Raw genomic sequence first — 16,149 nt, 5'->3', positions numbered from 1 at the left:
TTGGTCCCTCATAAGCCTTGCTTTTGATAACATTTCTTTAAATTCCTCCAAGGAACAAGGGGAAGTGCAAAAGGAATACGATAAAGTGCAGCATTGAATGAGATAAGCATATTCAACTTAAGGGGCACACTAAATACTGTAATCTGGGAGCATAACTCAGATTTCTTTTCTTCTTTGCTCAGTATAAGTTGCATGATCATAGAAGATTTATGTAGAAGTCAGAAATCAAGGTCAAGAGGGTAGGCATATTTAGATTCTTACCCTATTCATAATTAACAATAAAATAAGATTTTGTGTCCCGATTCAGAGAACGGATGGCTCAGTCCTTATAACTTCTTAAATTAGTTTTATCTATAACTGGATTTCTGAATCTCTTTTGAAAATTACTACCATTGATGGTCACTGAGTGAAAAAAGCAGAAGGATAGACTGGTGTTAACTGTAATGAACATTTATCCAACATTACCCGTGGGTCTGCTATCCATTTTAAATTCTAAAAGCACTTTACAGCTTGCTAATACATAGCCTCATCTCCAACCTTGCATTCCTAAGTTCCACTCTGCATTCCACAAATGGGATTAATCACCTACTGAAAGCTCTATAATAATTCCTGTCACCTGGGGATAATGTTAAAACTTCTCAGTTTGTGAGAGAGGGCCTTCATTATCAGCGTCACATTTATTTTCCAGAAAGATTTCTCGCACCCCTCTACCTTACATCTTGCTTTTCAGCCAGGAAGAACAACTTTTACTTTTTGAAATGTACTAGATTCTCAATGTTGGGCCACATTGCTATTTTTTTTTTTTTCTAAAAGACTCATCATCTTCCTTTCCTACCTAACTCAAACATATCCCTCTTAACTTAGACATTACTTATTTTGGGGGAGTCTTCCATGATTACCCTAAGAATAGGGTAAGCATTCTTCCTCCCTGCTTCCATAGAAAGTAGGAAACTATTGCACTTACACATTGTAATGTGGCTATAGTATGATCAAAATAATTAAATCTAAACAATACTGTGTGGATTCAAATTTTTCTCAGCTACTCACAAGCTGCTATCCATTTTACAAAGCCTCCTGCATGTATTACTATGTCTAATCCTCATATCAACTCATATGTAAACTAGATTTTATGATTATGGCTCTAAAAACAAGGAGACTAAACCTCGGAAATACCTAGTTGGCTGAGCTAGGATTCGAAACTAGGTCATTCTGAGGAGAATATAAAGTCCAGCTTTTTTTTTTCCACATAGGGATGTATATTTCCAGGTACAGTTTTACATTTTGTTCTTTATTGTATGAACATAAATATAGATACATATGAAAATTCGAAAGCACATGAAAGTGCCAAGAGGAAATGCAATACCATCTTATGAAATGAGAAATTACACATATCTTACAGTGAGTTTCAAAATTATATTGCTCAAAGTATTTTTACTGTGGAACCATAGGCACAAACTATAGCAAGAGTAAATCCAAAAATGTTTATTGTTCTTCTATAAACTAACTACTGTGTAGGATACAAGGGATGCTGATTTCACCAGTGCCTTTAAGAAGGACAAATCAAATTAAAAAGTCAAAATGACTGAAGGTCATAATCCAGATGGTGGTAACAATAATTACTACCATTTATAGAACTTTTTGATGTTGCTCATTCAACGTTTCTATTTGTATTCAATTGTAAGCAAACAGCAGAATTAACCCAACATTCAGCAACTCCAGATCAGCTTTTCTTACCCCCATGAAGAGCTATCAATTTAACAACCACGGTTGTAAGGATTCCTAATAAGCTGTCAATGAGCACTGCTGCCGGTCTAGATGGCCATGCCCCAACAAAAGCAAAGCCACTCTCCCTAATGCTTTTTCCAGGATTGCTTTTTAAAGGGACCAGAGCGAGATACTGACGCCTATTAAGGCATCTGAGATGCACCTTGTTGGGGTTTAGCCTCCATGCCAGCCAGCCTCTGGTTGTCTAGGTGAGCGACAGCACCATAAAAACACTCTGCGTACAATTCTGGTATTAGGATCACAAAGGCAGAGAGGCGACAAATCCTTTTTCTTTTTCTTTTTTTTTGTAACCTCCCTTAAAGATTCTTTGATGCTTTGCTCTATTACTGTAGGCCTGGTCTTTTTTTCCCCCCAATTTTTTCTTCTTTAAACTCTGGATTGCTATTTTCATATTAATTTGATGACCCCATCACAGTACCAGAATATTCCTGAAAATAGAGTTCCAATTTGATCAAAACATAAACCAGAGTGAGTGAGTGACTAGAATTATAAAGGCCAGGCAGCAGGAAAAGTTACCCTAAACCATCTGACTGCTCAGGTCTTGCCTGTGCAAAGGGGAGCCGGAAGAGGAGAAATCTATTATATATGCAACACTGAACTGGAGAACACGGCTTGGGGCCTCTGGGACAGTTCAGGTCCCTGAGCTGCCCCCTACTTCCCAGACAGCTGCTCCTGCAGTTTGGGCACATAGTCGTCCCACTCAGCCTGGTAACGCTTTCTGGCCACTGGGGCCACGAGCACAAGCTCGTACTTTCTTTTTTTTTTTTTTTTTTTTTTTTTGAGACGGAGTCTCGCCTTGTCGCCAGGCTGGAGTGCAGTGGCCTGATCTCGCCTCACTGCAACCTCCGCCTCCCGGGTTCAAGCAATTCTCCTGCTTCAGCCTCCCGAGTAGCTGGGACTAAGGCCGTGCCACCACGCCCAGCCAATTTTTTTTTTTTTTTTTTTTTGTATTTTTAGTAGAGACGGGGTTTTACCATGTTGACCAGCATGGTCTTGATTTCCTGACCTCGTGATCCACCCGCCCCAGCCTCCCAAAGTGCTGGGATTACAGGAGTGAGCCACCTTGCTCGGCCAAGCTCGAACTTTTGACAGAAGGATGCCATTTTGAATTTGCCACTGTGGCCTCCAGATCCATTGCTGAGGATGGGCTCGTCACACTTCAGCAGCCTGTCCTGTTTGTAAAACCAGCCAGACATAGCGGTGGAGATCTGTGCCCTCCGGAGGCCCGAGCCCACGTAATGGAGAGGACTGGGCCACTGCTAACGTCATTACCCTTCATGTTGACCACCAGGAAATGATGCCATTCAGTGTATTGGGGCTTCTTCCTGCCGGGAGCATCCGGGTCTGTTAGGACCAAGGTGTAGAGTTTCCTTGACTCAAGATCATCCCATGAAATGCTGGTGGGTCTGTTAACCTAGGTGGGCGTCAGCACTTTGCCCAGCTCGTCCACCGTCGCCCTGGCGTAGGTGACATGCAGCGAGTGCTGCGGCTGCCCGTCCACTTCCTGCAGGCTCAAGGGCCTGGACCGCTTGCTGAGGTCCCTGGCATGGCTGTGCAAGAACGCAGCGTGCAGCTGGGAGTGCCACTAGGCAAGGCGCAGGCACAGCGGCGACTCGGCAGCCTCTGAAAACTAGCCAGGGAAGCCGGGGCTCATTTATAGGATTTTAAAAATATTATTAAAGGCTTCACAAACTGTCTTGTTTAATAGCCACAACATTGGGAGGCCGAGGCAGGCGGATTACCTAAGGACGGGAGTTCGAGACCAGCCTGGACAACATGGTGAAGCCCCGTCTCTACTGAAAATACAAATATTAGCCGGGTGTTGTGGCGCATGTTTGTAATCCCATATACTCAGGAGGCTGAGGCAGGAGAACCGCGTGAACCCGGGAGGCGGAGGTTGCAGTGAGCTGAGATAGTGCCACGGCACTCCAGCCTGGGCCACAGAGCAAAACTCTCTCAGAAACAAAACAAAACAAAACAAAACAAAACAAATAGATACAACAATCTCCTTTTAACTGAAGAGGAATGATGTAAAGTTATATAAAGTTCAGAGGAATTGATGTAAAGTGAATAGTAAAGAGTTTGGAATCTCCTACTAAAATATTTTAACAGGAAAGAGACACATCAGTGCATTTTACAAGCAGATCAATGTGGCAGTATCTAGCATGCATGGGGAAGGGATGGAGGAAGTTGTCAGTTTAGAAACTGAGTATAAACATTATTGAAATAGGCCATGATAAGTACCTGGACCAGAGTAAAGGCAATGGAAAGGAAAAGGAAGCCACAGACCACAGATAGGTGGAATTCAAGGACTGTGTACCGAAATTCAGGAGAATGATGTGAAATAGATGCTCTGAATCCTCTATTCCCAGGAGGCAGCATTATGGAGTTAGGAGAAAATGCAGGAGCTTTGGATTCTAGTAGAACTGGGATTGAGTTTTTACACTGTTACTCTATATTCGAAGCAATATATTTAAACCAGCTGTGTCTTCCTTTTGTCCTTTATAAAACAAGAATAATAATGCTTATCACATAGAGATATTATGAGGATTGTATAAGACAATGTATCAAATAGTAGGTATTCGGTAAATGTTCCTTCTTTACTAAAGATAGAGAAACCATTTTCTGATGTACAAAGGGATGAAGAGCTGGCCCAATATGAATTTTCCCAAAGAAGTTAAATGAAAAGGATCTCATGATCCTTTTCAGGATTTATTATTTATGAATGTTAATATATTATTTTAATATTTTCTATCTTATGAAATAATTATTTAGTCAAAACATAAGACAATTGATAGGAATATACAGCATGGAAAATGGTTACCAACTAGAGCTGCAGGGTATCAGGGAATGTGACAAGGCAGCAAAATGTTTCTACACATGTCTGTTTTTTCAGGCATTATCTTTCATGAGACTATCAAGTGTGTATTTAAGGAGCCATTCAACTTACTTCAGTGCATTTGCTTGCAAAGGGTGCAATGTGATGTTTCCTACTGGTAGGGTCGTATTTCATATGTGATGATAATGTCGCTGAACAAATAGGAAATATCCTTGCCTAGACTATATTTTATCATTTCATTATCTAGTGGTAAAGGAATGTGAGTTCTATTTACAAATAAACGTTTTGTCTTACTTTTTTCTTTGTGATCTATTTTCTCCAAGTTGCATAATGTAATGAATTAATAAAGTTTAATTGCTGGCCAAATCAATGGTGACTTTTTATGTTTTTAAATATAAGATTAGGTTTAACTTATTTTTGTCATTAAAATATCATTTGTGGGTGCTTTTCAAAATGAAGTGCTTCTGAAATAAATCACATAATAAAACTAACCTTACTTTTGAAATACATTTTTATTGAAGCAAACACAAATCAATCTGAAATTCAGCATTTTGTAGCAGTTAAATGTATAGTCAGGCAGCTTCAACGTCAACTAGAGAAGTTGTGGTTTTAACCCCGAGATAGAGCTGATTATGCTGGTGCTATGGCAACCTATTGCACCATTTGGTAGCTCCTGTGTGCTTAACCGCATGAGCTGCGCCTCTTCCTTTCCTATAAAGACTCAGAATAAGAAAAACAGAAGTACACCGAAGAGAAGAAACCACAAGAGCAGTAAAGACACTGCTGTTAGCTTTTAGCTGTGCAAACAGCAGTCTTATGAGAACAACACATTGAAAACCTCTTCTATTTGAAAGTGTAGCTTTTCCCATTATGCCTGGGTTCCTTTAATGATTTTGAAAGTAAACCAAGTGTTTCTGTTCAGAGTTTTCATTAAAGGGAAATAAGAAGAAATAAGCAGTGCATTTATCAGCCTTTGCTTTTATTGTCCTCAGCTTTAGGAGTGGGAGGCTTTTGTGTAGCCTCAGTGGACATTTTATTCTGTTTGTGAGATGGGAGATTAGTTTCTATTAGGTGGACTCCCTATAATCTAGCATTTATTTTCTGCTATTTTTTTATTATATTGTAGTTAGTTCACAAAAAAAAGTACAATTTTAATTCATCTCCTGGCTCATTTAGAAAGGGTTGTGGTTGGTGCTGTAAACACTTTTCTACATAACTAGATTAAATTCACAGACACTCACTGTCCTAGCACTGTTTATTTTCTATGGGGAGCTTCATTTACCTATTCTTTCCCTCACCCCACTTCTTTTACAAGGTATAGGTTGATCAGCAAAGGCTTTTGTATGTTTTCCTTTGTTTCAAAGCACAGACATAATATAATCATAACTTTTTTTTGCATGTTCTACTATTTTTTCTTTCCTTAAAGATTTGGGTAAAAATACTGAAGGACAGACAAGTTCATGCTACCATTTTTGTTAGGCATAGGCCTGTTCACTTTTCTTCCCGTTTTTCTGAAAAATAAGAATCTACCCCTTTTGTAGTCATTGTCCAGCAATTTACACTTTTTAACAATAAGTTTTAATGTGTGGTACTCTGAATCCCATTTTGATGGTTATACATAATATTTACTCATTTTTGAGTCCCTAATAGCTCTTTAGCACAAATACTGGATTTAGCATTAAATATTTTTTCCTTACAGTGCAATGCAGTTGAACAAGCATGGGGGTTTTTACAGTCAGACAGATCTGCATTTAAATCTAGACTCATTTTGCTGCAAGCTCTTTATTTAGCCTTGCATACACGTTTTTATGATTTTGAGCTTTCATCTGTGAAAAGAAGAGAATACCATCTACTTTGTAGGATTTCTATAATGATTAGATAAAATAATATGTAACAGTATTTAGGACAGTGCCATTCACATAGTACCCACTTATTAAATAGTAAACACTGTTGATAGCACCAAATACACTAATAAAAGATTTCACCACTTATGCAAACATCTTTTGATGATTCTTTGTTCTTTAACGATGATCGTAACCTATCCTAGAGGAAGCAAAGAGCTACAAAAACATACACTTACTAAGGGATTAATATAATTAAATGGTTTTTGCTATCTGAAGTATATTGCATAAATCAGGTATATATCCCTGGATTTAGGTAAATGAAAACAGACATTTTCATAAGAAGCAAAAAGATAATTAATATGGGAACAAACCTATTCTGGAAAATGTTTAAAAAGAGAATATGGGTAAGGAAGCATCTTTCTCAGTTGTTCTTAACCCTTGTTTCCATCATAATCACCATCAGAGCTTTAAGAAAATACCAGTGCACAGATCACGTTACCCCACAAACCTACTAAATCAGATTTTCCAGCTTTGGAGCCCAGAAATAGTCACCTTTAATCTAATTCCCAGTCAGGATTAATACAAATAAAGGATTGATATTTTATCTTCCTCAGGATAATAATACTGGTTACGCACACATAAATATACATAACTGATAACAAGCCAGAATTTTGTAAACTATGTTCTCAGAAACATAGCAGTTACATTGTACAAATGTCCTATATTATGTCCATGGGAAAAAAATGGGTTTGTGGCAAATACTTTTAGGAGATCTTGAGCTAAACGAAGTGACATAAGTTTCTCTATGCTTTTAATATATTAACACACTTTATAAATATCTCAAAAGGGCATGTAGCATGAATTACTTCTGAAACAAATTTGACTATGGGACATTTAAAGGCACACAAATCTAAATCAAAGACTTCAATTTGACCATCATTGCACAGGAAGCGATAAAATTTTCCCCCTGACTTGTAGATAAATAGTTTAAGACAGAAAAAAAGCAGTGTAACTGATTGTTCTTAAATGGTTATCTAGTAGCCTTTATTAATTTTTTTGTCATTCATTGTTTCATTAATCAACATGCCTGAAATATATAACATGATGTTTTAAACCAAATATAAAATACCTACAAATGCATTCCTAGTTTTGAGGTGTGTGTTGGCAAAGTCATATGTATTCACAAGCAAAAAACATTATTGTAAATATTGGACACCATAAGTCATTGGGAGACAGCTAGATATGGTTGCTATCTTTAAAATTTTTTAATTATTTGATTTTATTCCTCTCATGGCCACAAAAATTTGCCTTCTTTATCCTCAATACTGCTTTACATACTGATATTTTTCTTTATTATTTGCATTATTATTTAAAATGTGTGCATATAATTTGAAAGTTTAAATAGTACCATAAGGCCTAGAGTAAGTAAGAACAGTCTTTTGCTCCCACGACTCTCCCCTCCCTTGATATTTTGTGATTTTTAAATGTTATCTTTTATTGTAGTGCTGTTTCTTTAAAACAAAAAAAAAGATTTTTGCCAGTATCTATTGACTTCTTCTCTTGATCTTGAGATGTTGCTTTTTATAACCTCTTGCTCTTTGTTCAGGGGTGCAATGTTTTCTCATTTCTGAAAATATGAATTGTAGTTGGTTATCCTCTCTTTTGCTCCTTGCATTGCCTCATTCTCCCAAGTGCCTCTTTTGTTTATTTGAGCTCTATCTTTCTTTCTTATTAGAGGCTTTGTTCTACTGTTTCTTGGATGTCCATTTGTATTTAACAAAAGGCCTCAATAAAGGGATGTTGAAATTCTCTGGACATTGGTGGAGCTCATAAATTCATGTGCTTTAACTAGATTGAATGAAATCAGAAAGGCACTACACTCACTGAGTCTTAGTTTCCTTATATATCAAATGAACTGCATGTCAATAATCACTAAAATCCTTTGCTTCTGTCTGAGTAGAAATCTTTGGAATTATTTTCTGATGATAAGCAGAAAGTCCTTTACTCATGAGATTCCAAAAATAATATTAATATACCCAATATTTTAACATAAAGTCTACATAAAGAATAAGAAAATTATTAAATAGACACTACTTCAAATCTAGCACTTTCCTCGTGTGTGCCTGTGAGCAATTTACTAAACTCTTTTAGGTCCCAGTTTCATTCCCTATAAAAAAGGATAAATAATGCTAACTCATTGGCTTACTGGGATGCTTAAAAGAAAAAAAAATACATATATAAAGAGGTGTGCATAGTGTCTGCTACATAACATTTCAGTAAACTGTTGCTATCATTATTATATTTACTGATAAGCTAATGGAGGGTAGAAAAGACTGTTTCCTGTGGTTCTCTGAAATCATAATACCTGGCTTGTCGCTGCCCAGAGTGCTTACTCCATAAATACTTAATAATTTAATATGATTTGTTAGATTTATTGTCTGTGGACCATATAGCAGATTTCTAGCATAAAGAAAAGTGCAATTCTCTTATTTTTATTGTGCACTTTATTATTATCATGCATTGCTAAGAAAGGAAAGCCATACATATCTGTTTTAGCTGACCCTTATTTTTTGTCTTGATTTGCTTTTTTCCACTTTTGTACAGGCTTTATGTTTATGGAGGTCAAGTATGCATTCTCAACCTTCAAAACATGCTATCATTCATTTTAGGGCAGATGCTGAAAATAAGTATTTATTTAATCTATTCTATTTTACCCTTCTGCCCTTGTACTTTTCCCAGATTTGCAGAACTAGACAGGTTTAAATTCCCTAGGAAATAGCATCCCATTTTTTTTTCTTTTTTTTTTTAGCGGGGAGGGAGAACGGGTGATATTTAAAGCCCAAGTATGTCTTTTGAAATGCCGTTTTCACTCAAATTGATTCCTAGTTTTTGCTGAAATCCCTGATCAGGGACTTAGGGGTGTGACTTCAAGGTAACTTTGATTTGTGATCATTTAAACATTTTGAGTTGTAAAAGAAACATATTGGGAAAGGTAAATTCAGTAACAATACATGTGTTAGAATAACACAGCTTTGAAGATCAAGTGTTCTGTTATCTACATTTTCATCTGTTTAATGTATCTAGTCAATTCCATTGGTGATTCACAACAGGATTATAATGGGAAAAAGAGCTCTTAGATAATTTACAGATTTTTAGTGCTATGGTGCCACCTACTGAAATATTACTAAATACTCCTTTGACTAAATAATGAAAACACAAGACATTTAAGTTTTAAAAAATGTATAAAATTTCATCCCTAGAAGATAAAAGTCAAAGTGTAGAATGTAGTAACTGTAATATGTGGAACACTAGATATATTACTGTGTTTTATTTTATATTTATTTGATGTGTTTATAGAATTTGAGAGAAAGCTCAATGCAGTTCTTACTTTGAGAAATAGTGATGCCTTCTCTTTATTGTCACACACCTACACATGTGCCCTCTTAATTTCCATTGCTATGTCACATATTTTGCTTTACCTATTTTCCACACTTTCCCATTATTGTTCATAAAGAATGTTTACATATATTGTAGTGTAATTTGTATTAAACAATCTCCAAATATTAAATATTTATTGTGCACTGTTTATAAAATACTTTATGCAAAAATTTTGTTTGCTTTCCCAGATCTATTTGACTCCACTAAGAATATATTGTTGCTTTTAAGTAATACAGGAAATAGGGTAGAGTACAAGGCTGTCTACATACATAAAACAACTTAGGTAACTACATCAGTTCATTTGTTTTGCATTGGACAAGCACAGTAATACTTAACCATATACTCCAGTCTAAATGGATAGGTCATGAAGTAGTTAAATATGTTATACAACCAATCTTTTGTTGTTGTTGTTGTTGTTGTTGTTTTTGAGTCAGGGTCTCACCCTGTCACCCAGGCTGGAGTACAGTGGCACCATCACATCTCACTACAGCCTCAACACACACTCATGGGCATAGCCTCCCAAGTAGCTGAGACTATAGGTGTGCACCACCCTACCCGGATAATTTTTGTATTTTAAGTAGAGACGAGGTTTTGCATGTTTCCCAGACTGGATTGCTTGGCTCAAGCGATCCACCTGCCTCTCCCTCCCAAAGTTCTGGGATTACAGGTGTGAACCATTGCGCCTGGCCACAACCAATCTCATCAGGTCTTTTTTTTCTATCAGTGAAGATTCAGCACAGTGGCTTCTATCTATCTATGATTTTGGTAATGTTTAATAATGTTTGCACATATGAAGTGCAACAGACAATTGAAGTCATTGCTCATGTAATTTAGGAAGAATTAAAATATGATAGAGAATTAATAAATTATTGCAGATATTTGGTTTTATAGTTTTCTCTAAATAGTTAAGTACCTTCACCTACTCCCTACCTTGTTTCATATATAAAGGCATTCTCCACCAAAGTATTTGTTAGTGTTCTGCTAACGTTGATGTAAAAATCATTAGATGACTGGGGGGGCGGGGTGCGGGGAATGTCCTTTAGATGTTACGTAGGTGTTTTAACTAAGCTATTTTATATAGGTCACATTTAGCGTGTTCCTACTTTAAGACTGGTAAAATGTTTAACCTTAAAAAGATTGAAAAATAGATTTATGTAATCTAGTGCACATGGCTTATTAAAATTGATATGTTGCTTTAAGTTGCATCACTCTAGTGCATACCTTATTTCCTTAGGGGCATTGGCTTAAATTTTAAAGTAGTTTTTAATTTAAAATTTTTATTTTAAATAGATTCTATGTGTTTTTTTCAGGCACGAAAACATTTTTATGTCATTTGTCATGTTGACTAAAAGTGTTACCAAAACTAAAAATCTGTTTATAGGGATTTTATGACCATGAGAACAAGCAAATTGAGTCTTACACTAAGTCTAAACAGTGATGCTGAAGTCTTGGAATTTTCTTTAAAAAGATAAAATGGTGTGTGGGGTGTGTGTGTGTGTGTCTGTGTGTCTGTGTGTGTGTGCACGCACATATTTGAAATAGTATATAAAAATGAAATAAAACATAGATTACAATGTTTTAGTGTCACCTAAAAATCACTCAGTGGAGGAATTTAGAATCATATCCAGTGATAAATCAGTGTACAAGCAAACACATATTCAATTCAAGAGGCCTTTATGGGAAGTAAGCATGAACATAGAAGAAAGGAAAATGTTGGCTCTTTAGATATTATACTGTTTTCCAGGATATTAAATTTTGCTGCATTAAAGATGAAAAGATTCGAGGAAATTTTGAATATGGAGCAATGATGAGATCAGAAAAAAATGTATATGTATGCTCATTATTCTGTCCTCTAGCTCCAGAAACCTCTTAACATCTAAACAAAAGGTCTGTAAATTTTAATAATTGTGCTTGATATTAGTGTAGTTTGGTTGACTTTCCTGTCAAAATAGTATTCTGTAATAAATTAACTTGACACACCTCTAAATTTTCTCTAATATTTGTTTGTACCATTATAGAGCATTCACTCAGCACATTGTGATTTAATCTGCATATCTATTTTTAGGGTCAAGGTTATTTTAGCATTTGTAGCACTACTAGTAATTTACTTGCAGCCAAATTATGATTAAGATGCATTTTTACTTAGCTCATGAGTTTTTAATAAACACCTTCTGTAAAAGAATTCTCATGCTTAAAATTTCATATGAAGAGGAAAGGCTGTAAGCACAAGTTGATGGGAAAAGGGGACACCTGATGAGTGAGAGCATGGCCTGTAAAGTCAGACAGGCTCAGGTTCAAGTCTGGCTCACGTATACTAGACTGGCCTTGTGAACTTGGCCAAGACACTTGACTTTTCTAAGCTTCTTAGGGTTTTTGTGATGTTTAAGAAAGAAAACATAAGCAAAAGACTTAGTATAGTGCCTGGCACCCAGTAAACACTCAATAAATATTAACAATTAATAACAATAAAATATCATTTCTAAATTATTCTTTAAAAAAGTAAATCATTAGAAACAGTCTTCTCCGTTTTGGTAATTTACCTCTTGTCCTTCTTTTCAGAAGTTAGATTAAAATAATATACATCATGTATTTCTTTTAAAAAACGTATTGCCTTTGGACCACTTGGAAGTTTATTAATCTCTCTGAGACATGGAACATATACGTAGTCTGATGAATAGTGTACTGGTTGGAAACAGTTCTAGTATATTTACTCAGGCATTCACAGTTCTTTTGTTAAAAAACAAATAGCTTCACATAGTGCCCCAGCATTTTTCTTCTCATTTCTATGGTAAACAGATGATGAATTATAATTTTCTTTTATGAAACTCTATCTATAGTTGGTGCTACACATTTTGGTGACAACAAAGTAGTAAATCAGAACAACAGAATATAGGGGTCTGTGGAATTAGTGGTGCAGGTAACATTAAGATTTCTCTTTTCTCTGTCATCAAATTTGCTTTCTGATTTCTCCTCTGTATTAACTGATCCAATGGCTTCCGTCATTCTAAGGAAAAAGTTCAAGCTCCTTTTCAAGGCCTACAATGCTTGCTCCTTGGCTCTTCTCCTAAAGCTCTTATCATCAGATCTGTTTGATTTCTCCTTTGCACTTACTCATGCTTAAAAGAATCCAGCAATTACTTATCAATCACTTCTTATACACAAGTCTCTTTGCTACAGCTATTTCTCTTTCTTCTCCTCTTTCTCATCTTATTATGTGATTCATGCTGATGTTGATGGGAGAAATTTTGATTATTAGTCTTAATCAGGTGTATCCATGACTAAAATGTCTTTGCAGATGACTAGATATATGTGTTTTATGGGTTATAAGCTTATCCAGGGCAAGGGTCATGCTTTTATCATGTTTGAACCTAGTCTCCAACAGCATACCAGCAAAACAATGTATGTTTCTTGAACCTAAGTGAACTAAATTAACTTGTTTCAAGTTCCAAGGAATGAGGTGCTTGCATGAGAAGGGGCATATCAACCTAATTTTAGATATGTAAGAGCTCATGTATTTCTCAGATAAAGAAGAGATATGTGTTGTATAAAGTATGTTCACACACTCAAAAACAATTTGAATATTTTAAATTTGGTGATATGTTTTGTTCTTCACAAACAATGAAGGACACTTTTCCTTTCACTTCAAACATGAGAGCTATTAGTTATTGCTATACTAATATTTTTTTCTTATTACCTCTTTTGCAAATCAACACAATTCTAAGACTGTAATTTACAAGGAAATAAGAACAAATAAGGAGAGCGGAATGCTGTTAATGGGAACATAAACATAACAATAGTTTACATGAAACAGAAAGATAAAAGCTAACTAGATAAGAAAAGGGACAAAAGTACAAACAATATCAATTAAAAACAATATTTAAGTATGAATTATTAAGAAAAAGAGAAATATAATGAGAAAACAAGAAAGTCATTATGTTAATAATTATGTATCACCCATCAATGACATAAAAATATATATAACAAAAATGCATTTTACTTCAAGGAATAAGCCAGGGAATGTCATTGAAGAATACTGGGTGATGCTCCTTGGATGGCAACTCTGAAGGAAGAAAATGTTTTCACATCAGTTTGTTCTCAGAAGATAAAATATAAAGGCAGAAAATCACCTTAAGTACCAGCTAATTCACTCTCCCATCTGATCTCTGATTCTCTTTAACAACCTGAGTTTGCAGTCATTTGGAAAAGAACTTTACAATCTTTTAAATAGGCATTTACTAAGATGAGGGATGAAAACATTGCACTTCACTGTAGACTGAATCTAGTTCCCATCATGCCAAGAAAGCTGCTCTTTTCAACATTTCCACAAACCCAGATGATAAATCCAGTTGACCCATGTTAATCCACCATGTTTATCCTGCATGTGAATACCCATATTATTTGACTTCAACCATTTCCTTCTTGAAACACCCTCTACTCTTTATTCTTGTTTGCTACAGTTTTCCTCTTACTTGGAAAATTTGATTACCTATGCTGGCTCTCTCCTTAATATTCACTGAACTTCAGGATTCTATCTTGGACACTTCTCTTTTATGTAGTTCGGTGATCTCCTTCGCCTCTGTAGCTGCAAAATGTATCTGTATGCTGATCTATAGCATCAGCCCAGATGTATGTCATGAGCTACAAACCTCTATATTCAAATGCTATTATACATTTTCACATGAAATCTCAAGCAAATTCTGATTCACCTCTCTCTACTCACTGTTTATTACTCTCAAGTTCAGTGAAACTACAACTCACTAGCATGTTAAACTATCAATCTAGATATTTTCCTTATTACTCTTTCTCCTTTATTCTCACTTGCAAGGATTTACAAAGTCTTGGTGATTCTTGAGTGTTTCACAGGTCCTTTTCCCCCAACCTTTCTTTTGGGGTATGCTCTTCCTATGTAGGACATCATCTCTGTCTGTTTTGCTTTGGTTTTGGTCTCCTGATTTTCCTGCCCCCACCTTTGCTCTTTAATAATCCATTTTCCATTTCCTGAAAGGTTGATCTAAAATTCAAATGTTTCTCCTTTAGGCCTCCCTTTAAAGACATCCCTTTAATGGATATCTAAAGCCTGTAAGATAAATCCCAGCTTCTTATTCTTCTGGGACCAAGCTAGCTATATGCAATCCTTTAGGTTGTAGCTTAAATACATCCAAGAAACCCTCTGTATCAACTCCTTTACCAGCCAACCACCAACCCTGGAAATATAAATAAGATGATCCTGTTATGTGCTCCTTTAGCACATTCTGTATCACCTGTCATCACACTGTATTGATTGTTTTTGTTTATATCTCACACTAAATTGAGCTCATTGAGGGGAGGGAATTTTTATATGTTGGTCATATTATATCCCTAGCTTGTGGCATAATGTCTAGCACAAAATAGGTGCTCAATTAATCATCATTATCTAAATAAATAATGCATTTGGGAAAAAAAAGTTTCAAAAGTTTTTCAAAAGTCTTCTGCAGGCTTGAAATTAATCCCAATAGTGATCCTTTAGTCTGTTATGTTTCTGATTTAGCCTGGGGATTCAAAAAATAAATAACATAATTTTGATATACTTGGGCTTTGTAAACATGGTACTAAGAGAGGAAATATAGTTTCATTAGGGTAAAAGCTACTGAAAATTGCCACTTGGTGAATGTTCTATCATAGACTTGAGGTACATATAAAAATCTAATATATGTTTACATTAATATGAAAGAAATTTGAAATTTTCTAAGAGATTTTTGTTTCTTCTTTGCAGGGCAAAGCCCAACACCTTCCCCCACTGGTAAGAATTAATATTTATATTTTTACTAATTTTATTTTCTTGTTGCAAAGTTTATATATTTAACTACAATTTTCTATTATTAACACTGAAATTATTTTTAAGGATAAATTTTATAATCATGAGTGATTCTTGACATTCACTTGTTCTTAAACTTTCTGCTTATACGTTATAGAGTTTAATAACTACCTAAACATGTTATTAAATTTGTATATATATTTTGTGTATAAATAGTAACTTTTCCCAAACTTGACAGTAAATCACACAACAGGTTTCTACTCTCTTTTAATATTTTAAGACTATAAAAAATGCATTTAAATTAGATCACAAAATTTTATAGTCTGAAAGCAGGTTAAGAGCTGTCTATGTATGCTATAGATATGTAGATAACAGATTTGCATATGTCTATATTTCTTTAAGAGTATGTTGCTTTTTTCAATGGTATGCAAAACCTTTGAGATTATTAA

The 16,149-nt window shown here is 35.3% G+C and overlaps 1 protein-coding gene and 1 pseudogene across 4 annotated transcripts in view; one reads left to right on the top strand and one right to left on the bottom strand.

The window, feature by feature from the left end:
* PTPRC (protein tyrosine phosphatase receptor type C) overlaps positions 1-16,149 on the top strand; it is a 118,228-nt gene that overhangs the window by 38,220 nt on the left and 63,859 nt on the right. For all 4 annotated transcript variants that reach the window (XM_024930523.4, XM_034943296.3, XM_034943283.3 and 1 more), the window contains exon 3: positions 15,659-15,685. In XM_024930523.4, coding sequence (XP_024786291.1) covers positions 15,659-15,685 — 27 coding nt within the window. The remainder of the gene's footprint in view (positions 1-15,658; positions 15,686-16,149) is intronic.
* Positions 1,534-12,909, bottom strand: LOC103786852 (phosphatidylethanolamine-binding protein 1-like; annotated as a pseudogene).

This window comes from Pan paniscus, chromosome 1 (assembly GCF_029289425.2).
Source record: "Pan paniscus chromosome 1, NHGRI_mPanPan1-v2.0_pri, whole genome shotgun sequence".
Classification (NCBI taxonomy): domain Eukaryota; kingdom Metazoa; phylum Chordata; class Mammalia; order Primates; family Hominidae; genus Pan; species Pan paniscus.
Note: the sequence above shows the minus strand (reverse complement) of the source record. Positions and strands in the feature narration are given on the sequence as shown.